The 23,976-nt window shown below is 33.1% G+C and overlaps 4 protein-coding genes and 1 long non-coding RNA gene across 5 annotated transcripts; 3 read left to right on the plus strand and 2 right to left on the minus strand.

Moving 5' to 3' along the window:
- Positions 1 to 322: 322 nt before the first annotated feature.
- Positions 323 to 3,066, plus strand: LOC11441241 (protein DEEPER ROOTING 1). The gene is made up of 5 exons (XM_003595288.3): positions 323 to 447; positions 581 to 653; positions 1,168 to 1,571; positions 2,395 to 2,605; positions 3,047 to 3,066. The coding sequence occupies exons 1-5, from the start codon at positions 442 to 444 to the stop codon at positions 3,064 to 3,066; spliced, it is 714 nt and encodes a 237-aa protein (XP_003595336.1). The 5' UTR covers positions 323 to 441.
- Positions 3,067 to 7,134: 4,068 nt separating this feature from the next.
- Positions 7,135 to 8,060, plus strand: LOC120578042 (uncharacterized). Its single transcript, XR_005643992.1, has 2 exons — positions 7,135 to 7,315; positions 7,563 to 8,060. It is a non-coding gene; the product is annotated as an uncharacterized lncRNA (long non-coding RNA).
- A 3,535-nt stretch (positions 8,061 to 11,595) lies between these two features.
- LOC11444969 (sm-like protein LSM1B) lies at positions 11,596 to 16,082 on the plus strand. The gene is made up of 6 exons (XM_003595291.4): positions 11,596 to 11,791; positions 12,077 to 12,159; positions 13,193 to 13,261; positions 13,370 to 13,485; positions 13,572 to 13,634; positions 15,611 to 16,082. Exons 2-6 carry the CDS (start codon positions 12,099 to 12,101, stop codon positions 15,686 to 15,688), a joined length of 387 nt encoding a protein of 128 aa, XP_003595339.1. The 5' UTR covers positions 11,596 to 11,791; positions 12,077 to 12,098; the 3' UTR covers positions 15,689 to 16,082.
- On the minus strand, positions 16,083 to 19,947 carry LOC11444970 (pollen receptor-like kinase 3). The gene is made up of 3 exons (XM_024776987.2): positions 18,655 to 19,947; positions 18,032 to 18,478; positions 16,083 to 17,470 (listed from the first exon to the last, which is right to left on the minus strand). Exons 1-3 carry the CDS (start codon positions 19,523 to 19,525, stop codon positions 16,899 to 16,901), a joined length of 1,890 nt encoding a protein of 629 aa, XP_024632755.1. The 5' UTR covers positions 19,526 to 19,947; the 3' UTR covers positions 16,083 to 16,898.
- A 1,360-nt stretch (positions 19,948 to 21,307) lies between these two features.
- Positions 21,308 to 23,521, minus strand: LOC11440680 (photosystem I chlorophyll a/b-binding protein 6, chloroplastic). The gene is made up of 5 exons (XM_003595293.4): positions 23,362 to 23,521; positions 23,094 to 23,279; positions 22,723 to 22,760; positions 21,978 to 22,492; positions 21,308 to 21,562 (listed from the first exon to the last, which is right to left on the minus strand). The coding sequence occupies exons 1-5, from the start codon at positions 23,406 to 23,408 to the stop codon at positions 21,545 to 21,547; spliced, it is 804 nt and encodes a 267-aa protein (XP_003595341.2). The 5' UTR covers positions 23,409 to 23,521; the 3' UTR covers positions 21,308 to 21,544.
- Positions 23,522 to 23,976: the final 455 nt, after the last annotated feature.

Below are 23,976 nucleotides of genomic sequence, written 5' to 3' on the forward strand. Positions count from 1 at the left end.
GAAAAGTGATTTGAATCTGTAAAATGGTGGTTAGCATTGATTAAAGGTTTAACTTCACCTTCATCAATGGTTTAACTTTTTTTGACCACAATATACTTGTTTACCTTTTCACTTGGATGAGGAGGAGACAAGTAAACAAGTATAATAGAAGAAGAAGAAAATAAATAGATAAATAAATAATACATGGTTGAGAAGAGTAGATAATAAAAAGACAAGATAGTGAAATCAAGGGGCTTTGTATAGTCACTATTTTGGAACTTGAACCACTAAGTTAGTCTATTTAAAGTCCTTTGCAGCTCATCACTTTGCTGTACTAGTTAAGTAGCTTTCTTGGATCTGTGCATGCACACTCTACTTCTACTACCTCACTCTACCACCTTCATATTATTTTCATTTTATTTTAGCTAGCTAGAAGATCCTCCATTACCAATTCACTACAAAATGAATGTAAGGATATTTACTTTTGTCATATTAATTGTTTCATTTTTTTTTTTGACAATAATTGTTTGACATTACATTTATATATCATTATTCATTGCTAATTAGTTTTTATTTTACTTATATCTGATTTTATTTGCAGATCTTTAAATGGATGCAAAATAGGCTTAATGGCACCAATGGGAAAATGAAACCTAGCTCTATTTCAGCTACTCGTAAGCATCAGTCTCCAATCACACCAAAATCCTCAACATATATTTACAAATTAACTGCTTATATTATACACTTTGTTTCTATATGCACATATATACTACATAATGATAAAAAAAAAAAAAAAAAAAAAAAAAGTACTATTATCTACAGAGTTAAGAACACAATAATGCTCACGGCCAAGAATAAAGTAATGTTTAAATATATAGAATTAAGGTTCTGTATTGAACTATTTAATTTTTCAAAAAGATAAAAGAAAATAACATTTACAAATAATACTTGAAATATTTTGCTCATTATGTCATACTAACATATGCCCTAAGGACTCGTGTGCTAAAGAAATCAAAAGTAAAACTATCAAAGACCAAATTTTAAAGATAGATTTCTTAACATGTGCACATGACATACGTTAGCGTTTCCCTTATCTATATTAATATTGCACCCTCTTGAAGCCAAATCAGTGTGAAATGATGATTAACTTTCTTTTTTATGTTTTTGTTTTTTTTATTATTTCAACAGATCATATGCTGAATGAGACTTATAAACAAGAATTCAGTGATTGGGATCATGCAATACTTGCAATTGGAACACTTGGGAATAACAATTTGAATGAAAATTCAAATAAAAGTATTGATGAAGAGGATTCACACTCCTTTCAAGATTTCACACATGAGTTCTCTTTTGAAGAAGTTGGGAATTTTCAGAATGAATTGAAAATGAATTTGGAAGAGAGTGGTAATTTCTATCCAAGCAACAATTTAATATGCAATAGGGGAAGAAAGAGTTTGGATAAAAGTAATAAGAATGAAGTTTCTAATCAATCACTTTCTTTCCTTCTTAAGAAGATTTTTGTGTGTGGAGGTGAATTGCCACCTACATCTGTGTTCAAAGATCCACTCTCTACAGAGTCTAGAATGGAAAAGGTAAGTGAAAAGCCATGAAAGCTTTTGTTTTCTCATCTTATTGAATACTCCATAAAATTCTTTTTAACCCCTCTCTCACCCCTTTTTATCTTTTATCAAAAAAGATGGAGAGAAAGAGGTTACAAAGAAACAATTGTATATAAACCCAAAAAAATATTTTGTATCTTTTTCATTTGTGGTGTCTGAGGTTTGAACCCCAAACCTTGCATATATTATGCATTGTATCTAAATCATATAAAAATAGGATGTTAGATGTTATGAATCATGGAATCATTAGGAAGAAGGTCATAATCATCAGCAAGAAAGCAAGCATAAGAGTACTCATGTGGGAGATATTTACAAAAACTCATTATAGAAATGAATAGATTGATAAAAGTATAATGATTGAGTACAATAGAGTGAAGTATTTATAGGAGTGAGTTGGAGTAACTAACTACTTAACCAACTTGGTAACTCTAGTTAACCTATCATCTAACTATAGTTTATTCAATATACTGTAATATTAGACATCATTTTTACGTCCTCATAATATTTCTCTTATATTTACTAGCGTTCTGCTCTTTATAGGTATAGATCTTTTGCACTTTTATATTGTAACAACTATATTTATTTTTTTTCAATGACACCAACAATATAACAAATATAATATAAGTTCATATCTTTTTAAATAAAATCGACATTCTAACAATTTTGTAGATAAATTTATTTTAGAGTATAATTGAAAATCAAAAGGTCACTTTAAAACCATGTATTTCATTTAAATAAAATATAGATGTATAGATGATTGACTGATTATTGATTTGGTTGTCAATTGTGATTACAGATTCTAAGGGCAATACTTCACAAAAAAATACATCCACATGGTTCATGTTCAACAACGTTTGTAAACAAGTACCTTGAAAACAATTCAAAGCCCGAGTATGATTATGAAGATGAAGATGAAGATGAAGATGAATATGAATATGAGTATGAAGAGGAGCTTAAAAATAGTGTTGTGGAGAAAGGATGCAAATGGGTCAAGACAAATTCCGAATGTAAGTTCTATCATTGATTTGTTTATTTATAGTATAGTATGGCATTCGTAATTTGTAAAAAAAAATATATATATATATGCACTAAGTTGATAAATGAAATCTAACTTGAATCTTCTCCTGCCCCTTAAGTTCAACCGTCTCTCATTTTTTTAATCTAACGGTTGATTGATTTAAAAAGAAAACAAAAACAATAGAGAGATATTAGTGCAGGACATACATATATATATATATGAAGAAGGGCTAGATTTGATCCAAATTTGAGCTAGAAAATGAGGTGATTTCACAATTTGTTTTTAGAATAAATTAATGAAATATACAATAATCTAACTATCTAATTTAAGAAATAAGAATAATCTAATTATAGCACACAATCATCCTCTAAAAAAATATCTTCTCGATTTTTTTTATATAACTAATACATTTCAATTTCTGTGGTTGCAGATATCGTTCTTGAGATATAAATGTCTTCTTTCTCATGTACTATATATATATATATATATATATATATATATATATATATATATATATATATATATATATTATTTATGCTCTCAACTCTGGTCATGGAAGCATGGAAGTTGTCGACGTAGATACTCTTTTGGATGTATGAACCATGCCAAGGAAATGTGACAAACTAGTTAGAGGATGATTCGGAAAATGTTTATATTTTAAAACATACCTATGAATGCTAAAAATCACTTCCACTTTCTTACGGGAGATGTATGTATATATCTTAATGTCTGCATATCTTTAAAAAAAAATCTTAATGTCTACATATATTTATGATAATTAAGTTTTTCAAATGATAACAAGCTTTTTTGGACCTAGTATATTTTTTAATTACATAATATAATGATAACAATCTTTTCTTATTTTTCAAATTTCGATGAAGTTACTTGAACTATATTTTTAAATACATACTGCCGGGATAAAAGAAAATGGAATGAAAGTAATAGTCAATATATAATAAAGGTAAAAAAAAAATTGCAAAAATAAAATCAAACTCATAAAAATGTTGATTTAATTAAGATGAAGCAATCCCACCAAATTGTGGTGGTTTCAAGTGTCGCATCAACCGTGAACAGTGATAGAGCTCCTCATCCTACTTCTTGACCTTCTCATATGCATTCTTCTTCTTCTCTCCCCAAGACTTCTCCAAAGAAAGTATGGCCTTCGAAACCTTCTTTTATAATGCTTGTAGTTGAAACAGTACAAAGGGAACAATCCTATATTGGGAAGAGTACTAATAGACACCCAGCTCCCCTTGTCCCATAAAAGGAAAATAACACACCCATAATATGATCAACCTAACCCCTTGTAGAGGATTTCAAAAGCTCAAATAAACGCCTAATTGTTATAGGAGATGTTCCACCACTAGGTCCTTTAACACGCTGAAGTATATATAATAGTCATAAGAAAGAAGGGTTTGAATTGTGATCCTATTTAAAATTAATCCTACACTTCAAAAAAAATATTTCTCAAGTTGAAACTTGGAAGATCAATGTTATAGTTAAATTCAGAAAGTTTTGAAGGGTTAGTATAAAACAGAATATCAAAACTTCAACAAATTTGTGGATGAGATAGAAACAGCGAAATTATCGTAATTCACCTAGTGTAGGGTACTTAAGTCCCCATCTTAGGTGAGATTTTCCACTATGATGCTTGAAACAACTTTCTAAACTCATGCACCTTACAATTTTCTTCCCTTGGAAAGTTTACAACATGTATTCTCTAAGTCGCAACAAGCTTACAACTTTTCTTTCTAAGTCACGCAAGACTTTACACTTTTCTTTCACTCAACTCCACTTTATAATCTTAAATCTATTTAAGAATTTCTACACAAGTTATTTGAAAGTTTATAAGAATAAGAACAAGAAGCTTATCTTTAAGAAGATAAGAGAGAACTGTTACACATTCTAAGATTTTATGAATCTTGAGAGCTGATTCGCGTAATCAATGACTTTAAGAGATTTAAACACTTTTCATAACTTGTTTAAGTATGTTTATTAGTTGCATGTCTTAAAGGTGTGAGTTCTTCTCATTTTATATAATTTTGGACCTCATGTAGTTGGTAGGACCCTTCCAACAGCCTTTTGTCAATTGTGTTGGTGCTTAGCAACTTTTACATAAAGTTTTGGACCAACATTCTAAACTTAAGATGTTCATGGGCTCTTTAGTATGAACTTAAGATGTTCTTGAGTTCTTCATATGAACTGTGTTCTTCGTAAAAACTTCAAAAAAAAATTTAGATTAAGGTCTTGTTGGTTGTCTTGGAACTTGTGGAGTTGTCACTTCATGTCCATGCTTTAAGGGATTTTGCTGACAATGAACATTGTTTTCTCACTCTTTTGTCAAGTGTTAATTGGATCTGACTATTTTTTGCTTTTTCTTTTTGTATCTTCTTTTACTATGTTTTTTGTCATCGAAAACACGGTGTTGTACAAACCTTCTAATGTTGATCAGAATGCTCTTGTGTTCCATTAAGGATGAGTTGTAGAATTTTCACTTGATGTAATCAAATCTTAATAGTGAAACTTATAACATCCAAAAAATTTAAGTCTATATTCGAAAGTAGCTGAAAATATAAGTCACAATAGTATACTTAATTTTTTTTGTAAAATACTGATGTTGTTACCCCGCCTTTCCAAAGCGACGATAATAATAAAAACAAACTAAAATTTTCTCAGAGTTAAAATTTATGCTTATTAGATCGTTTGGTCCCTTATTTAATTTCATATTTTCATTTTGGTCTCACAATTAATAAAAATGGCTTTTTAGTCCCCTACATTTTCCTCCGTTTGCCAAATAAATCCCGACTGTTAATTTTAATTTTAAATATTTATGGTGGACGAACCTTAAAAGCGATCCATCGTAGGCCTTATTAATTTTAACCGTTTGATCTATTTATCATAAAAGGGACCGTTAGATCTTCATAAAATAATATTAAAGATGTGAAATACCTAAAATACCCCTAATGCCAAATTAAAAATCCCAATTTATTTTCTCTTCTTCTTCTTCTCCAGCAAGCATATTCGTCCCTTTCCTGTTATGTGACTTCATCTACACAACATCAATTAGAAACCAGATCGAATTCATCCTTGCAAATCGAATTCATCTTTTGTCAAATCAAAATTTGTGTTCAAATGGAGTTAGTGTTTGGAAAATGAATTTGGGGGAAAGCCATAATGCAATGAATCATGTTTAGAACAAAAATAAAAAAACGAAAGTAACCCAGAAATACAAATCGAACTGAAAAACAAATGGAATCGATAGGAATTCCGAGTTACCATTCAGATCCGAAAAAAGGCTTCCGTCTATTTGTGATTTTTAGTGAAGGTTAGTTTTGAAAGAATCAGAAGAGAAGAACGATGAAGTGGAATCGAATTCATCCCTGCAAAACGAATTCATCTCTTGTTATGAAATTGTTATTTTCAATTCATCTCTTGTTATGAAACTGTTATTTTCTGAGTAATTTAGATTTGTGTGAATCATGAGTTTGGGAGCGACAGTGAAGAGAGATTAGGGAGATTGAGTGATTTAGATTTTTGTGATTCATGGGTTTGGGATTGAAGAAAAAAATTGGGAATGAAGATGGGTCAAATGAATTTCTAGGGTTATGATAAATTGGGTTATGATAAATTTAACCCAACCCATTTCCATTCTGTTCCTCCCTCCTTCACACATATCATTGCAACTTCAAAGCCACAATTTTTATTTTTATTCATTTTATATAATTGTAGCAACGACGTGTATTGTGTAATTTATTCTGATTGTGGTTTTGTGAATTATCTTCCTCCATTTATATTGGTGATAGCTCACATTCAAATTAATGTTTTATATTATTTTATTTTTTTTAGGTTTTTTTCCTTCTGCATTTTCTGTTGTTGAAGATGTTTGTTGTTGTTGTTTGTTTAAATTTATTTTTCTGGGTTCTTTTTAACCCATTATTTTTCTGGGTTTGTTTGTATGAATGTAGGAATATGATTGATGAAGATGAAAATATAGAAGATGAAGAAAAGGAAAAAAATTAGGTGTTGGTGGTACATCGTAAGATAAAATAGACCTATCTAATCCAATGGTTCTCTTTTTTAAAAAAAATCAAACGGTTGAAATTAAAATAATTAATAGGATCTATGGTGGACCACTTTTAAGACTGGTCCACCATAGACATCATTTGGGGTTAAACTTAATAGTTGAGATTTATTTGGCAAACGGAGGAAAAGGTGAGGGACTAAAACGCCATTTTTATTAATTGTGGGACCAAAATGAAAACATGAAATTAAATAAAGGACCAAATGATCTAATAAGCCTAAAATTTAATTAAGTAAAATAAATGTGATAAACTTCTTATCAATAGTTAAATTTTATTGAATAAAATAATAATAGAAAGAAGGAAAAAAAAGGGATCGAGATAGCAGTTTTTTTTTTTAGAAAGAAATGAAAAGAATCGTATACTTTCTCCTCACGTTTTAAAAAAAAAAATGTTTATAATAAGAAAAAATATATTGATGAAAGCAAAGAAGGAGAAACCGTACATATATTCTGGCTTGGCTAAACTGTTCAACTACACTCCTTGTCTTTTTACTAATACATTCTACCTAGAAGCACTAAGCCACTAACCATGCACTCTCTCCATTTCTTCAAAGAAAGGTGATATCAGAGCTTCTTTTGACGGAAATGATATTCCAACAACTTTCGGAGAACCCAAAGGTAAAGGGAATTACTACTAATAAGTTTTAAAGATTTTGCATAAGTTATATGCTAAATTGTTTATGTGAGTAAATAACTTTATCTGTGAGAGTTAATTGAGGAACCACTGAATGACGTTTGGGAAATTAATATGGCATCCCAAACGTTGTACTTCACCAAACTTGTTTGTATTACTATGGGACTTGGTGGTCAGCCGTTTAGATCTATTGTTACTCATAAGACCATAGAGATGATTTTACCATTACAGGGGTTGTACTTAGATCTTCATGACATGGGTGTTGTTCCACATGAACCAGTAGGACCAGAGCCACATGAGCCTTTTGTTCACATGTTGATGATCCCGCTGGAGTTGTTGAGCATGGAGCAGGAGGAGGCATTGTACCTGAGGAGGACGAGGCAGAGAAGGATCCAGATGAGTACCTTGAGGATGGAGTGTTCATTGGGGGAAAACCCTAATGACCATGTTTAGATTTGACTTCTTCCATGTGGGAAAGAGTTTAAGAGTGTTAATTTGTTTGTTGTGTACTTAATGTCTCTTAAAACTCTATTTTTATTTATTAATGGTAGCCAGTCTTGGTGATATAGTATGACTGATGTAGCATGACTGATGTAGTATGACTGATGCAATATGACTCTAGTTAGATGGTAACTATGTTTGCTCATATTAGGTTTCATAAAGACTTATGGATCACTGTAAAATATTTGCTATGATGAGTATTATGAGCCTCAGGCTTAGACCAAATGATATATATATATTATGACTTATGTGTGCTATTTATATTTTGTATTTATTTAGTAGAAATTCCTTTAAGAAAATAAAATGATAAAAAGAATGTTCAAGAAAAAAAATTAATTGAGACGTAGATGGAAATAATATTATTTTGATGCGCTTTTATTTTTGACATGCCCGTATTATATTTAGTGCGCCCTTATTACATGTGACGCACCCTAACAAGTGGATTAAAATAGGGACGTTACAAAACTGAATGAAATGCAACATATATAACAATTAGCATGATATTCTGTATGATTTTGGATTAAAGTCTTAATGTACGTTTTGACTTTATTCAAATATATTCCTTCGGTGGTTGTTTTATCCAAATCATCTTAATTACCTACGTGTGTATCTCACATATCCTTTGAATGTTATTTTACTCTTGATGAACATTATGAGTAAATTTTTGAACTCTTACTTGATTTATAGTCTCTAATGTTCCTTGATCACTTGATTCTTAGTTTTATTTATACTTTGTTCATATTGTAGTTCATCATTCAAGAATACATATTAAATACCATGAAACTATCAAAGTCCAATAATTCTTTATTCATCAAGGTTTGTTTATCTTTAAAATATTTTAGAGATTTTGCCTCAACAATCACCCTCTATTTGACGATGACAAGCCTCTATCATATTTTACTCCGGCCTAATACTTAAAAACTAGCAAACTTAAATCCTAAAGCTTTTTCCTCTTTTGACAACAACCAAAAGGTAAGGAGGTACAACATAAAAGTTCTTGGAGTAGAATCTCAAGAGGAGGAGGAAAACTCGGACTCAAAGATTGAAAGATCATCAAAGATGGGAGGGTCCATGGCCAACCTAGGAGCAACAACATCAGTGGTCCATTGTCCATAGTGCAAACAATCTTATGGGTTTTATTGACAACCCTAAGAGACCAACAAACAACTTTCTCAACTTTGAATTTGTTGATGGTGGGAGCAACATTAGGAGCATTATTTGTGTTCATTGTCGGATAACCCTCTTCGATTACAAAGGTGTCCAAAGATGCAAAAAGACTTGGTATATTAGGAAGTTATGGACGGTTGGAGCAGGAGTAGATGAATTAAATATGGGAGGACCGGGGAGAGAATAAGAATATAATGTGAGTACGAGAGAGAAAGTTGTCAAAAAGTTGTAATAAAGTGGTTATGGAAATACCATTTCTCGTAAATAAATGAAGGTGTAATATGTGTCAGATTGTGTCAAATATCACAATGTGACTACCTACAACTGTTGTCATATTCGTTGTTATGCTTTACACAATTCAATCACTCATCCCCATGACCGCAACAATGGAAGGTGATGACCACAGTGGCAATTAGCAGACAAATGGCTGCAATGGTTAAATTGGTCGTCTGAGTGGTAAGTAGTTGGTAGTGGCCTAAGGTGATTAAAGGTGGTCCATGTGTTGGAGCAAGCCTTAATAGTCAATCTATATTGATTGCATTTGGCCATGTATCATGATATTGATATAAATATATATATTGTGAATATATATAATAATAAGGAATTTCTTTGTTGATTTTGTTTTGTTTCAAAATAATAAAGTCCCTATAATAATTAGTCTGTTTAATGGAGCATTAAGTGTGACTTAATTATGAGACCCATTAAACAAAAGGATATTATTCTTAAAGTATCTGTGGTCAAACTTTATTGTGAAAAGGGATAATATTAAAGCATATAGACTATTATGTGGGTAGGCCGATGATCACATCTCACGGATCATAGATAAAGAGTTATCATGTCTTCACATAGGTATAAATATTAGGAGTAATATTTATACTAGATTGACCCACCATGAGAATACTACATAGTAAAAGTTATGAAAGTGTCATAAGATATTCTCATGGTGATATTGGTGTATCCCACCCTTTGACCTGAAACCACTATGTACCCTAAATGTTGGAGTCGAGTGCTTTATCACCATTCACATTATGTATGTAACAAGATGACCATAAAGTTGGTTGATGGGTACTCCACTAATCATGCTGATGGACATGAGTGACCCAGATATAATTTGGTCCTCCTACATAACAGGATAAATGTCTACGGGCCCAATATTAAACTGAACAAGGGTGACATGCTATGCCTTGTGTTCAATATAGACATGAGGACAAAAATGGTAATTATACACGATCATTATCACGAAAATGTTTCGGCATATCACATGACGTTCTCGTCACTTGGATAACAGTGATGAATTTCTAGATACCGCTCACTATTTATAATATTAAATATGTGATTTAATATTATTTTTAACGTTATAGGAACCTATAGGGTCACACACAAAGGCCATATAGATGAGAGAAATAAATAAGTAAGACTTATTTATAAAATAACAAGTAGGACTTATTAGTAATTAAATAATTAAATATGATTTATTATTTAATTTACAAAAATAGAGAAACGTGGTCCACCGTAATGTACGGTGTGTTTAAGTGAAATATGGTGCACCGTAAGGTTTGGTGTACTTAAGTGCTTGACTTGCTGACTTTTTATCGGTTCTATAAATAGAACCCTTGTGCTAAAGCATTACTGACTTTTTGTTGAACACTTAACCTAATTCAAAGAAGTTGTGAAATCCTAGTTGCCACTCTCTAAACTTTGTTCTATCTGAATCTCTGTTGGAATTGGCTAGCACCAGTCATCGGAGAAATTCTGTTCGTGTGGACTGAGTGGAGACATCACCATGTTGCTTTACTCGTGATCAAAAACAATTCTGCTATAAAGGTTATGCTTTTCAAGAGGTAAACACATGAATTCTTAAATTGTTTAACTATGTGTTTGATTTGTGATTAATCATTTAATCAAGATCCGTTTCAATGAGATTTATTCCGCAAAGAGGATTAAAATTTTGAAAAACCCTTCTTAAAATCCCTTCACCACGATGATTGAAATGATTGTCTGTGGCAATTTGAGTCATGGTTGGTGGTGGTCGACGTATAATGAAAACGAGTTGTTAGTGTTAAAATAAAACCATGAATTATAAAACATAATGTTATAGTTTTGATATTTAAGTGAAAATTGTTTTGAAATTAAGCAAAAAAAAAGTAACTAATTCAACCCTATGTTATCCCAACATATTTTATTTCAAATTTAACTTTCTAAAGTAAAAGAATTGCCCCCTAAAATGTTTTGGTCTTTTTCCATTCAAATCAACCACTTTCTTTTTTTATCAATTTAATTGTTTTGGTGTAAACCGATTATGTTCTCTTGCAATGTAAAGTGGACTAATTCTTCGATGAGATAAGATTGCAACGTCGACAAAACTCCTCTAGACTAATTCTTTGAGCGGGATAAGATTGCAACGTTGGCAAAACTCGTCTCAAAAGATTTACCTATTTGATTTGATATCATTTAATGATTTTATTTTATTGGATTCTATTTACATATATAGACCAAAATTTATAATTTGTAGATATATTTTTGGTTATTTCATAAAATAAAGGAAAATAAAAATATGTTTTTGATTTACCCATTTCTTACCAAAAATGGCTACACACAAAAAAAAAAAAAAATCAAATATGTGCAAAGTTTCCAATCCAAACCAAACTGGTGAATCTCATAGTTCTGAAAGGTCAAACTAAGAGTGAGTGAGAAGAGTGCAACAACAACAAGCTTTGATTTCACACTCTCACTCTTCAAACAGAGAGACAAAGTACACAATCTTTCTTTCACCAAATTCACCGATCGAAAAGGTTAAATTTCACCCCTTTAACATGTTAAACGCTTTTGAATTAACCCTTTTGTTCTTTCTCTTTTTCCATTGAAATAAAATTGTGGGTTGTCTTTGTTTTTGGTTAAAGTTTTGATTTTTGAATTGTTGGTTTTTGTGTGATGAAATTTTGGGTTTTGAAGTAATTTTTTTTGATAATGTGCATGTAGAGGGTATAAATGTAAGAAAATTTTTGTGTTTGAGATTGTGGGGTTGGAGTGAAATTGAATTTGGAGAAGGGTTTGGATTAAAGTTTGTTGTTTTTCAGGTTTTGTAGAAGAATTGGTTCAATGTCTTGGGCTGCACCTGATGAGCTTTTACTCTCTACTTCTCTTGCTACATATCTTGACAGTAATATCTCTCTCATGTTTTTTTTTTTATGAAGCAATGATACACCGACATCGATAATAATTTAAGAAAATGACATAATTAAATGCAATCACATGTGTCGGTGTGATGTCAGTTACATTGACACATGTCGGACACGGGATACGTCTTTGATTAGAAGTGTTGGTGCTACAAAGTTTTTTTGTTCACATGTATGTCTTTTCTGACGATACGGACACCGAACATGACACCGGCACTGACACCGCTACTAATAATTTAATAAAATCACATAATTCAGTGTAATTATACGTGTTGGTGTCGTGTCATATGTCCTACACCGGGACACACTTAATCCGAGGAGTGTCCGTGCTTCATAGGACGAGAGTAACTTGTTTTCAATTTCTCTGTCTTTTTTTTTCTGTGGGATTTGTATATCAATTGTTGTTGGATGGATGCAAGAAATGAATTTTATAAACTAATGTTTTCACTACAGAGAAAATTTTGCTATTCATGAGAACTAGTAGTAGATATACATGCATATGACGATAGGATGATGAGGTAAGCCAGGTAGGGTCGGGATAGGGATAACAGCTCCTTACTGTAGAATTCTCATGTAAAGTTAATTCTTCTGTAATCCCTTATCAGTGAGCGCATACCGGTTTATAAAATGGAAGTAGTTTATTTTTACAATGACTTGCTGAAAATGCCGAGTGTTGTGTTTTTTTCTTTGGTGGAGACTGCATGTATAGGGTGGATACGATCAATTATGCAAAGATAAATATGCATTCAAGTGATTGAATGAAGCGCTGAACTTTACTAGTAGTGCTTTAGATCACTGCATCTTGAATTAAACTATTTGACTTTTTCCCTGTTCTTATCATATGAAAATGTTTGAAGTCAATTACTGTCTTCTTTTTTAATGTTGCTATAGTTTGCATGCTTTTTAGTAGCAATTTAATGTTCCAAAATGTTGCTATAGTTTGAAATCATTGGAATGAATAATGAGATATGGTGATGTGGTGTAAAGTTTTTATTATAAATTTTATGTTTTTTGCAGAAAAACTTCTTGTCCTGTTGCGAGATGGGCGGAAACTTTTGGGTTTATTACGCTCATTTGATCAATTTGGTAACTACCGGTTCTACTTGAATTCTTCTTTGTGAAGCCTCTACTATTCTTCTTATTGTTATTTCTGTCTAATATTAAGTGACATTTTAATGTGGTGACTGTTTACAGCTAATGTCGTTCTAGAAGGTGCGTGTGAACGAGTGATTGTCGGTGATCTTTATTGTGATGTCCCTTTAGGCCTTTATGTAATTCGTGGGGAGAATGTTGTCTTAATTGGAGAGCTGGTATGACATGTTCTTGATTGTTTTTAAATCATTTGACTATCTTCTCAAAAGAGTCAATAATTTTGTATTCTTTATCATTGATTTAGGACTTGGGAAAGGAGGAGCTTCCACCACATATGACATGTGTGTCAGAGGCTGACATAAGAAAGGTGAGTTCATCAAATAGTACTTGAAAAAATAATTGGATATTTATCTCTCAGTTTTACCATAATTATGAGGGCCTGTGGACAAAATAAGTAATGTATTCAAATGTCTGTTTGGAATATAAGGCGTCTCTTGTTGTGTCTTGTAGCAATGTTTTAGAAACTGGATTAGTCAGTTTTAGGGATTTGGATTCCACCATGTGACGCATTTATTGGTCTTGGTCGTTTGATCTCAAATCGACCAAACGTTGTAGATTATTTAAAGATGATTTGGTGAAGGTTTAAAGTGAGCCAACAATGGCCAAGATCAATTAATGTGTTTACTTGTGTGTTTCTTAAATGCTGGGAATCTGGATTGCGTATTTAGAGTAGTCAGGCTTACTGATACTCCAAGAATATGGAAAAACTGAGAGATAAATATCCAATTATTTTTTCAAGAACTCATATAGAGATAAATATCCAATTAGTTCTAGAGTAGTCAGTTTTTCAAGAATTATTTAAGAAACTTTGAGGAAATCATTTTACAAAAGCCATGGTTGTCAAATGTGAGGTTAATGTTTGAGTGTTGTGTCAATTAAATGATTGTCTTATAGTGGACAACACATTAACCTCACAGTTGTAACACCTGACTCTGCATATGTGTCTAACATTCTAATTTGAATCCATTTGCAAAGGAGGTGAACGGTATTGCCTTGAATCTCAGTTCCAAAGCTCTTGGCATAAACGAAATCAGGAACCAAAAACTATGAACAAATCCAGCATTGCTAACTTGCTATAAACCCAGCTCCAACAAGGGGGAGCCAATCTCACTATCCTTCCCTCTGTAGTAATTTTGAACATTGCGGTTTTCTAATATGTCCATTGATTTTGAACTTTTATGCACTTTTTGTGTGCTGAGTTGTGAATTTATCTTGTGATTTGTGAGTTTGTTCATCAGTTTTCAATTTTGGTTTGTGGCCTGGATAGTCCTCCATAATTGTGCCCACCCTTGCAGTCTATAGATAGAGCCTTTGTATTAAAAGCCAATTTTCTGGGAATGAGTTAGACCACGAGCCCAAATTATAAAAGCATGTTAAGATCCTATCCTAGATATGTTGCTGGGTTAAGCATTTGTTTGCGTCATTCTTAATATTCAAGTCATGATCTGTGTATATGTACAATGTCACTGCAACTGTTTGTGGTGGATTATTGAATTTGAGACACCATTGAATCACTCTCTCTTGTGTGGATGAGTGTATGCCTACAATTTGGCCCTTTACAGCACTCTGTTTTCATTTTTTGTTCACTTTTAATAGCAACATTGTCACATTGTTTTCAATCTGTTTCCTGTTTTCAGTGTTTTCCATATGAATTCTTTGAAAACAAGAAACAAATTGAAAACTAAGCGGCATTGTGGCAGTTTTGTAACTGAAAGTGAAAACAGAAGATGCTTTCACGAGTTTAGTTTTATGGTGTTTCGTAGTACTTATAAGGCTCAGGCAGTACTCAAATTAAAAATCAATTTTGTGGGAATGAGTTATAGACTCTAAACTCACGTTCTAAGAATTCTAAACTGAATTGGGGAAAAAAGTCAGTCTAAGATGTATTTTGAATTCTAGGGTCTCTCCATGATTGTGACCAAAACGGTTCATAGTTCTGGTCCTAATTTCAGTCATGACAAATTGTTGGGTAACCTTGTTTTCAATTATTCACTCAATACATTATTGGTTTTTGCCAAAGAAAAATGGCTGGATGCTACTTGATGTTCTGTTTACTTTTTCATATTCCTAGAAATGTCGGCTTTCCCTACATGATTGACAGTTTCTCAACAATTTATTTTTATGGGAAACAAGAATCAGATTCCGCTTTTGTTTCTTATGATTGGAAAATTGAGTTGTGATAAATCAAATTTTAAATTCCTTACTATAATTTCTATCATAAAACTACTATAGTTTGGTGACAAATTTTTTCATTAATGTTGATTCATTTTCTTCACGTTTCAGGCTCAAAAAGCAGAACGCGATGCTAGTGATCTGAAGGGAACTATGAGGAAAAGGATGGAATTCCTTGATTTTGACTAAAATTTCCTACCATCTTAACAATCAAGCTGGTGGTCCTATCTGCAAATTTTAATGCAGCTGCCGGACTCAAGTTGGATAACAATGAGTGGGAAGAATAAGTAATATGGTCGATGTGCGTTTCTCTCTTCTTTACAAACTAGTAAGACTCGAGACAGAATACTTCACAGCTAGTAATTGGTTTTTTTTGTACCATAGGTCAATATGGAAATTGATGTTTTGGCTTCACTAAACAACAACCAATATAGTCATTATGATTCATGCCCTCAAATTGTTGTTATTGCATTTGGAGGCATGATGTTATCGAGCTCTTAAATTATATTTGGTATTCGATAATCAGACGCAGTGAAGGTGAAAAATTTCTTAATGGTTTCGATATTAATGTGTGATTAGATCATCTTATTGTGTTTTGTTTATAATGTCTTAATACTTGGAAGAGAAAAATGGAATCAGAATACAGCATCTGATGGTGAATAATGATATAACTCACCCCCAATTGATATTTAACAATGCCAAAATAAATTACATAAAGTAAATAAAAGAGCCTGAGAATCAATTGTTCATATAGCAGCTAGTGTTGTATTGCCTAATATAAATTAATTTTACACAAGAAAGTACAATTGAATGGGGGAGTGAGATTAAAGAGTACATTATATTACGAACAGAATAAATCTCCTATATTTGATACACATAACAAGACAAAAACTACAAAAAAAAAAATCCTAAAATGGTTTTTACAAACTTTAAAAATGCTGTCCTAAAATGGTTTTTCTTTCTTTCTTTTGCACATACTTTGCAAGGGCCAATAATATCAGCATATGAGGCTAAGCATGGACTTGAGATTGATTCATATTTCAGCTCCTCTTGAAATATGGTTTCAGTTTCATGATTTATACACTGATATCATGATACCCTTCTCATAAATCACAATTCTTTATGAAACTATCCAAATTCAATCTTTCAACCTTTTTTCTTTCTCCCTTCTTCTCTGAATATGAAGCACAAACACTGAACACGACAGTGACACGTTGACATTGATAATAATTTGAAAACTGGAAGAAACTGAATATAACTACATGTGTTTGTGTCGTTTCAAACACCAAACACACCTTCATTCTGAAGTGTTGGTGCAGCTAGGTAATATTTCCAATTTTCCACCAACCATCACCTACAAAAGAAACTTTGAACTAAGCTATCTTTATTAACATGATCTTTAGAGTTGTGCTTCCTCTATCCTTCTAATAGCTTCCTTCATGTGTAGTCTTTGTTCCGGATTGCTTTCAGTACAAGCAGCACCAATAAGGAGAAGTTGCAGCATATTACTTGTTTTATTTGATGCATTATTTTTTAACTCAGGATCAATCAATTCAGCTTCTCTTCTCTCAGAAATTGCTGTGAGGACCCATTGAACAACATCGGTTCCACCTTTACCGTTACTATGATACTGAGAAGGGAATTTTCCTGTAATGAGTTCAAGAATGATGATTCCGAGACAATAAACATCGGCTTTCTGCGAAAGCTTTTGGTTTTGAACGTAATCCGGTGTTTTGTATGCAAACATTGATTGCACTGCAATGCTAGGGTTGATTAGTGGTTGAAAAGCATAGTCACTTAAAAGAGGCTCATAATCATCAGTTAGTAGAACATTGCTTGATTTGAGGTTTCCATGAGGTAAGTCATAGGTTGAAAATTCAGTGTAAAGGAAGCTTAACCCTCTTGCAATTCCTTTAGCAATCTTTAAACGGTTCGGCCAAGTTAACTCAGCATGGGACATTCCTCTGTCACCTGAGAAAACATAATGACACATTCATTGTGTTATCAACATACATTTTGGTGCTGATTGGATAAACATCTTAATAAGTGCTTATAGCATAAATGCTTATGTATAAAGGTTGAGAGTGTTATCAACATATATGGTTATGCGTAAATGCTTATGTATAAAGGCTAGTGGGCTAGGTCCATACAGAGCTATGCTAGCTTTAAATGGGCCCCTCCGCAAGTGGACAGTGGGATTGGACCCCTTGGATTAGTCGGTCGTTGGGCCTGATACTGAGTAATAAAACTTAGGTCAAGTTAATATGATTCCTCACTAAAAATATACTAAATCAACCACCAAGTATTGTTTTAAATTGTGGTCACAGTTGCGGTTACACTGCAAACTTTTATGTTGCAGACAGATTGTGGTCGCGAAAGACCTCAAAATCATTTATTTTGCAGCTGCAATTACAATTACGGATTGCAAATACTTTCAAGGGATGTATCTTTTTAACATATTTTAAAGCATTTTTACATTTGTTTACTGAGGAATATGAACAATGCATAATGTGATGTAAAGAATATGCATACCGTGCAAGACATATAACAAGCTTCCTTTAGGCTTATACTCAGTAACAAAAAGCTTTTCCTCTCGACGATAATGATAAGCCAAAGGAGTCAAAATATTAGCATGTCTAATCCTCCCAAACTGTCTCATCTCAGCATCAAACACATCTTTCCCAATTTTATTCATCTCCCTCATTCTCTTCACCACCACACTCAATCCGGTCGCCATCGCGGCCTTATAAGCCGATCCCAATCCACCGTTCCCCAAAACCTCTGCCGCAGCTTTCATCAAATCTTGTAAACCAAATGAACCCTTCTCATCATTCACCATCACAATATCACCTATTCCATTTCTACTCCCACCCCCCATTCCTCCTTTTTTCGAAGATTCTCCCACGTTCCTTCTCCCAACTCTCTCTGATGCAGATGAAGCTCTACTTATCGGCACGCGCACCTGTAACAATGATTTAACTTATTTAAATTATTATTATGACTCATGTGAAAATATATTATTTCATAAAGCGAAAGAATGCAAATTCTTTTCAATATTTTTGGTAACTTGACGTGGAAGTTATTGATGAATGTTCAAAGGTTTTGTCTCTTCTATAAAGTTTTTGTGTCTATTACCTGCATCACTTCGTCGACACTGCTGTCTCGGCTCACCACGCTAAAATCATCTTCTCTTTTCCGCTGCCTCGACTTCACAAACAGAAATATAACCGCCATTATAACTGCCATAATCACAAGTCCTATCACTTGAGGCACCCAACTCGAGCTGGAACTTTCTGTTTTAGAATCTGGTAGCGTATATTCAGAAGATGGACTATCACATTGTTTTTCCAACGGTTTTCCACATAGTCCTTCATTTCCAGCAAAAGAAACCGGCCCGAATCTCACGAGACTTTCGGGAATCGGACCTTCTAACTTGTTATTCGACACATCAAATGATTTCATATCTTGTTTAAGACTCGGAAGCTGACCGGAGAATTCATTCCCTTCGAGGTGAAGCTCTTTGAGAAGATCAAGTTCTGTTAACGAAGGCGGAATGTTGCCAGAGAATTTATTTCCTGACAGCCATACTTTCTTCAAGGAGGTTAACTGGGAGAAGAAATCTCCAGGAATAGGACCAGAGAATTGGTTTTGTTGGAGGAGAAGAGATTTTATGGCGCCAAGTTTGTGGAACTGTGGAATAGGACCGGTGAAGGAGTTGTTGACGAAACTGAGGGTTCTTAAGCCACGTATCTCGACAATGGCGTCGACGTCTATTGTCCCAGAAAGTTGAAGGTCTGAGAGATGAAGGCCTGTGATGACATTGTCGAAGCAAATAACACCGATCCACGTACCGGAACATGGAGAGACGTTTGGTATCCATGTTGACAAGATTTTGTCTGAGTTTATTAAAGATTGTTTTAGTTTAAGGAGGGCTTGTGTTTCTGAAGGTGATGGTTGTGCGGTGGAGAGAGAAAGAAAGGAGAGAAAGAGGAGGAGGAGGAGGATGCTGTTGGCAGCAGTGGCCATTGGTTGTTTTGCCAGCTGCCGAGGATGTTTGGAGACCGTTGGTCGGAGAGGTTAATGTTGTTTTTTTTCTGTTGTTTTGTTGTTTTAGGTTTTTTGGTGGTGTAAGAGAACGAGTGGTGTGTCATGATGTTTTGTTTTGTGTGTTTTTGTGTTTTTTGGGATGTTGGTAATGTGGAGAGAGAGAAGATTGGTGATGATGTTGTTTTGCCACAAATTGGTGTTGGATTCTAAGAATAGAGTTTGCATGGAAATAGTTGAAGTTGGTTAGATAATTTTGGAGTTGATATAGGTTTAAGGGATTTGTTGTGTTGACCAAGTCACATGTATTTGTGGGGGTGTTCTATTTTTGGTATCATCAATCATAGGTGATAGGGTAGCAAACTTGATTTTGATATTCAAAGGATCCACAAAATCAAGAGAAATAAGACCTTCACACTAGCTATATGTTCATTTACTACACTTCAAATATGAATTCAAAATTCTTATCCTACACTCAAGGTGATAGACGACTTTGATAGGTGATTCACGGTGGATCGATATTTAAAAATAGTTTGAAACTACAATGACAACATATATTTCACTTTAAAAGTATAAGTTTATGAGTCTGGTCGTCTTCATTGTTGCGGAGTGAGGTAGTTATTTGATTGGGGGTTTGGTTAGACAAAAATTAAGAAAATGAATAAGCGTGTCTCAAAACTCGACTAATCTTCGTTTTTCTTTGATGTTGTTGAACATAAACCAACCAGACCACTGTCTTAACAAGGTGAACATCTCAATTATTGTAGAGATGAGGAAGATTGTCTCAAAAAGATCATCATCTCAATCGTGAGGACGAGAAAGACCAAGAACTTCTATTTTTGAGAGGTGTCATATAAGTTTTAAGTATTAGTGGTCTATTGTAGAACCCGCCCTAATAAACACTTAAAAGGTTAATAACTGAAGTGGTTTAGTCACAAGCTTATTTTGACTTTTAAAATGAAGTGTGAATTCAAAACAGATAAAAATTCCAATTCATTTTCCATGTATGGCCTAGTAGAAAGTAGAAATTCTTCAAGCTTGTCTCAAGATAGAAAAATTGTGATGTCAAATTTAAAGAACTTAAACTACAACTTTAAGGTTCATAGCTAGAATTTTTTTATTTGGATAAATTTATGATGCTGTAAGTTGAAAATATGAAGGAAAAAATTGAAATAACTGTCCTATTATTGTTACTGATCAGACCCTGCAATTCATTCTCATACCTAACCCCCAAAAAAATTGAAGTATCTGGTGCAAATAAGTTAAGGCCAGCTGAAACAAGAGATGAGAAGGAACAAAATTTATCATTAACAAATCCATTAACATGATAATTAAGTTACACTAATCTCTGTTGAGGATTAACAAATTACAATTTAGATGGGTGAGATTTGTTGAGGAAAATTCAGAACATGAGACTTGCAAATTGCAATTCACTCTACTAAAATATTTTGGAAAATTTGATTAAAAAAATATTACAATCATTAAGCAAGATTAGGGAGTTACCATTTTATGCAACTCTGCATATTAAACACAAATAACACTTGGATAATCATCAACATTCTATAAGAAGAGAAAAACAAAAGCCAGTTGTGGTTTAACTATGAAGCTCGGACACTCCTCGCATTAGGCGTGTCCCAGTGTCTGACACCGATACGATACTGATACATATAATTACATTGAATGATGTGATTTTTTTCAAATTATTAGAGGTGTTAGTGTCCGTGTCGTGTCCGGTGTCCGTGTTCGTATCTGTGCTTCATAGGGTTTAACTAATGCAAAGGAAAAGATCCAGTTTCATATAATACAAGAAGCTTCAAACTTTCCTAATTACAAATTACAGGGAAAGCAGAAAACAATACTATTTTCATTTAGTTTAAAAGAATAAAATCTTGTCTCAATTGTAAAACTCGGATTATGAAACACATTACATGTAAATAATGGATGTTTCTACCACAGCATTATGCAGGATCATTCTGATATGCTTCTCCAAACCATATAGCACTATCCTGAAGTGAAAGCCTGCACATGCGGAAATTTCAGTCACTATCATTCTCATTTCCTCTAACACCTCTATTTAAGTGTTACAGGTAATGTGGACACTAAATATAGACACGTCTCTCAGCCAGGATCGAAACATTGATTTGTCACGTTGTGGGAGACTAGCTCCTAGTTGGTGCGCACATAGTTTTATTTTGTAGTAATCAATATATAATAGTTAGACTTATACATGTAACATTCACCCTAACGCTTAAATTGTATATATCGTGTATTTACCATATAGTCGTGAAACTAATCACTCACACTTAAAGTTAAACTCTAACAACTCAATTGATATACGAACAGCAGAAAAAACATATAATTGATAAGAAAGCTACAAATGAAACTGATTGAAACATAATAGAAATGAATTAAGTAACAAAAGATTATAAATTACCGAGAAAATGTTGACATGACCCGGATCAGCAAGATGAGCCATCAAATTATCAATAGGACTACCCCCAACATAAACAGCTTGAAAACAAAACCCTAGAAAAGCAAGCATAGCAAGTCTCCCATTCTTAATCTCCTTAGTCCTCAATACCATAACAGGCTCAGGTGACCCTCTTCCCCACTGCATAGGATCAAACCATAGCCCACCAGGGTAACCAACATCTGGTTTTGGGTTTGGCCTATTTGGTAACTTAGGCTCAATATCAACACTACCCGGGTTAACGATATCGGCCCATCTTCGACCTTCAACCCAGCCCATTAGGGCTAGTTGAACAATGAAGAGTGTTGTTGGGTCTGCAAAATATTCTACTGAACCTGCATTGTACCATGAGAAGTTTTTGACATAACCAATTTTTTCAAGTATTTCTGGAATTAAAATTCCTGATACTCCTAACATTGCCCATCTTGCATGCATTAGTTCTGCTTGTGCTAACCATTTTAGTAACTCTGGATCTGACCCTGAAAGGATTAATTCATTGGTTAATTAGTTACTTGGTGGTGAATCAATTGACACAGCACGACCATAATACCGACAAGTAGTTACCAGTAATATTTGAGACAGCGTCTGGTCAGACATCGATATGTATCTGACACCAGACACGTCTTCAATATTAAGTGTCGGGCTACATAGACCAACACATCCTAAAGTGTAACATTTTGTTATTCTTATTGAAAGTAAGACGACATACCTAATCCAAGAGGGTCAAAACCAAAATCACCAGGAAGACTGCAATTGGGAAAAAGATCAAAAGATTATGCTGCTGAATTTGTTTGATGATGATAGGCTTTGGCATTTTTTTTCCAAAATATAAAATAAAATGGAAATAAAAAAGTATATTTTTTTTTTAAAATCGAAGTAAAAACAACATCATAGTGTGACACTCGTGGTAGATATTTGCTCTTTAGCATTTGGTTCAGGGTTTGATTTCTGGTCGGTGTGTGCAGATGATACTTTCGGTTTACCAAATAAAATGAAAGTAAAAACAATTTTTTTAAAAATAAAATAAAATTATATCTAACTGCTCCAAATTTTCCATTAAGAAAATTAACAAAAATTTACCTGCCATCAAGCCATTCAGGAGGTGAACTACCAGGGAACCATAATGGCCTATCTGGAGGAAGTGGTTCACATACATCTGACACTCCTTTCTTTGCATTTCTAATTGTAAGTCTTCTTCTTCTGCTGCTGCTTAACCATGAGGTTGTTGATGTTGTTCCTTGGTGTAAAACCTTTTGACATATTTCTCTGCATCCAAATGCAAAAAACTGTATAGTTTAAGAATTAATCACTTAAATTAATCAATGAGCATAACCTTTAATAATAATACCTGTTTGGAAAACTTGATAATGAAGTGGAGGAAATGGCTAAAGCCATTACTGCAGTGGCTGAATTTCTTACTTGGAGTGGAATGAATGTTTTATCACTTTATCTGTTATACATGGATGATGGATAAGTTGTAATATTGTGTGCTTGTGGAACAGAAATGTAATGAAAGGTCAATAGTATTTGAAAATCACACGTGGCTTTCATGTGGAAGATTTTAAAATTAGACCTTAGATTAATATTTATCTACTTAACCAAGCATTTTGAGTAATAGATTTTTGGCATGGACGGATCCAGACATGATGTTCATGTGTGGCTAAATTATGAAAGAAACTATCAACTAAATCATATTAAAGATAAGAAATAATAATGTTTGTATGTCATAGAAAAACTCTGATTTTTGCCTAATAATTACTATTTTTGATTGCAAGGTGAGAAAAATTTGCTTTAGATCCGCATCATATGTCACTAATGTATCTATGATGCAATTCCATAACATCAGCAGCACTAAGAGAAGTGGTTTAAGTCTTTATACAAGAATTTATGCAATTCAAATGATCATAAATTACATATGTTTGATTTCTTTTTTAACTTTTCAAATGAATAAATTATTTGTTGT

Source organism: Medicago truncatula, chromosome 2 (assembly GCF_003473485.1).
Source record: "Medicago truncatula cultivar Jemalong A17 chromosome 2, MtrunA17r5.0-ANR, whole genome shotgun sequence".
In the NCBI taxonomy this organism is placed as follows: Eukaryota; Viridiplantae; Streptophyta; class Magnoliopsida; order Fabales; family Fabaceae; genus Medicago; species Medicago truncatula.

Coding starts and splice junctions, on each gene's coding strand:
- LOC11441241 (XM_003595288.3), top strand. Junction 654..1,167: donor TAGCTCTATTTCAGCTACTC/GTAAGCATCAGT, acceptor TTATTTCAACAG/ATCATATGCTGAATGAGACT. Junction 1,572..2,394: donor CAGAGTCTAGAATGGAAAAG/GTAAGTGAAAAG, acceptor TTGTGATTACAG/ATTCTAAGGGCAATACTTCA.
- LOC11444969 (XM_003595291.4), top strand. CDS start 12,099: ATGTCTTGGGCTGCACCTGATGAGCTTTTACTCTCTACTTCTCTTGCT. Junction 12,160..13,192: donor TCTTGCTACATATCTTGACA/GTAATATCTCTC, acceptor TGTTTTTTGCAG/AAAAACTTCTTGTCCTGTTG. Junction 13,635..15,610: donor CAGAGGCTGACATAAGAAAG/GTGAGTTCATCA, acceptor TTCACGTTTCAG/GCTCAAAAAGCAGAACGCGA.
- LOC11444970 (XM_024776987.2), bottom strand. CDS start 19,525: ATGGCCACTGCTGCCAACAGCATCCTCCTCCTCCTCCTCTTTCTCTCC. Junction 18,479..18,654: donor CGTGGTGAGCCGAGACAGCA/GTGTCGACGAAG, acceptor AATTTAAATAAG/TTAAATCATTGTTACAGGTG. Junction 17,471..18,031: donor CTTGTTATATGTCTTGCACG/GTATGCATATTC, acceptor ATGTTTTCTCAG/GTGACAGAGGAATGTCCCAT.
- LOC11440680 (XM_003595293.4), bottom strand. CDS start 23,408: ATGGCTTTAGCCATTTCCTCCACTTCATTATCAAGTTTTCCAAACAG. Junction 22,761..23,093: donor CCTGAATGGCTTGATGGCAG/GTAAATTTTTGT, acceptor TCCCAATTGCAG/TCTTCCTGGTGATTTTGGTT. Junction 22,493..22,722: donor TTTTGACCCTCTTGGATTAG/GTATGTCGTCTT, acceptor TAATCCTTTCAG/GGTCAGATCCAGAGTTACTA.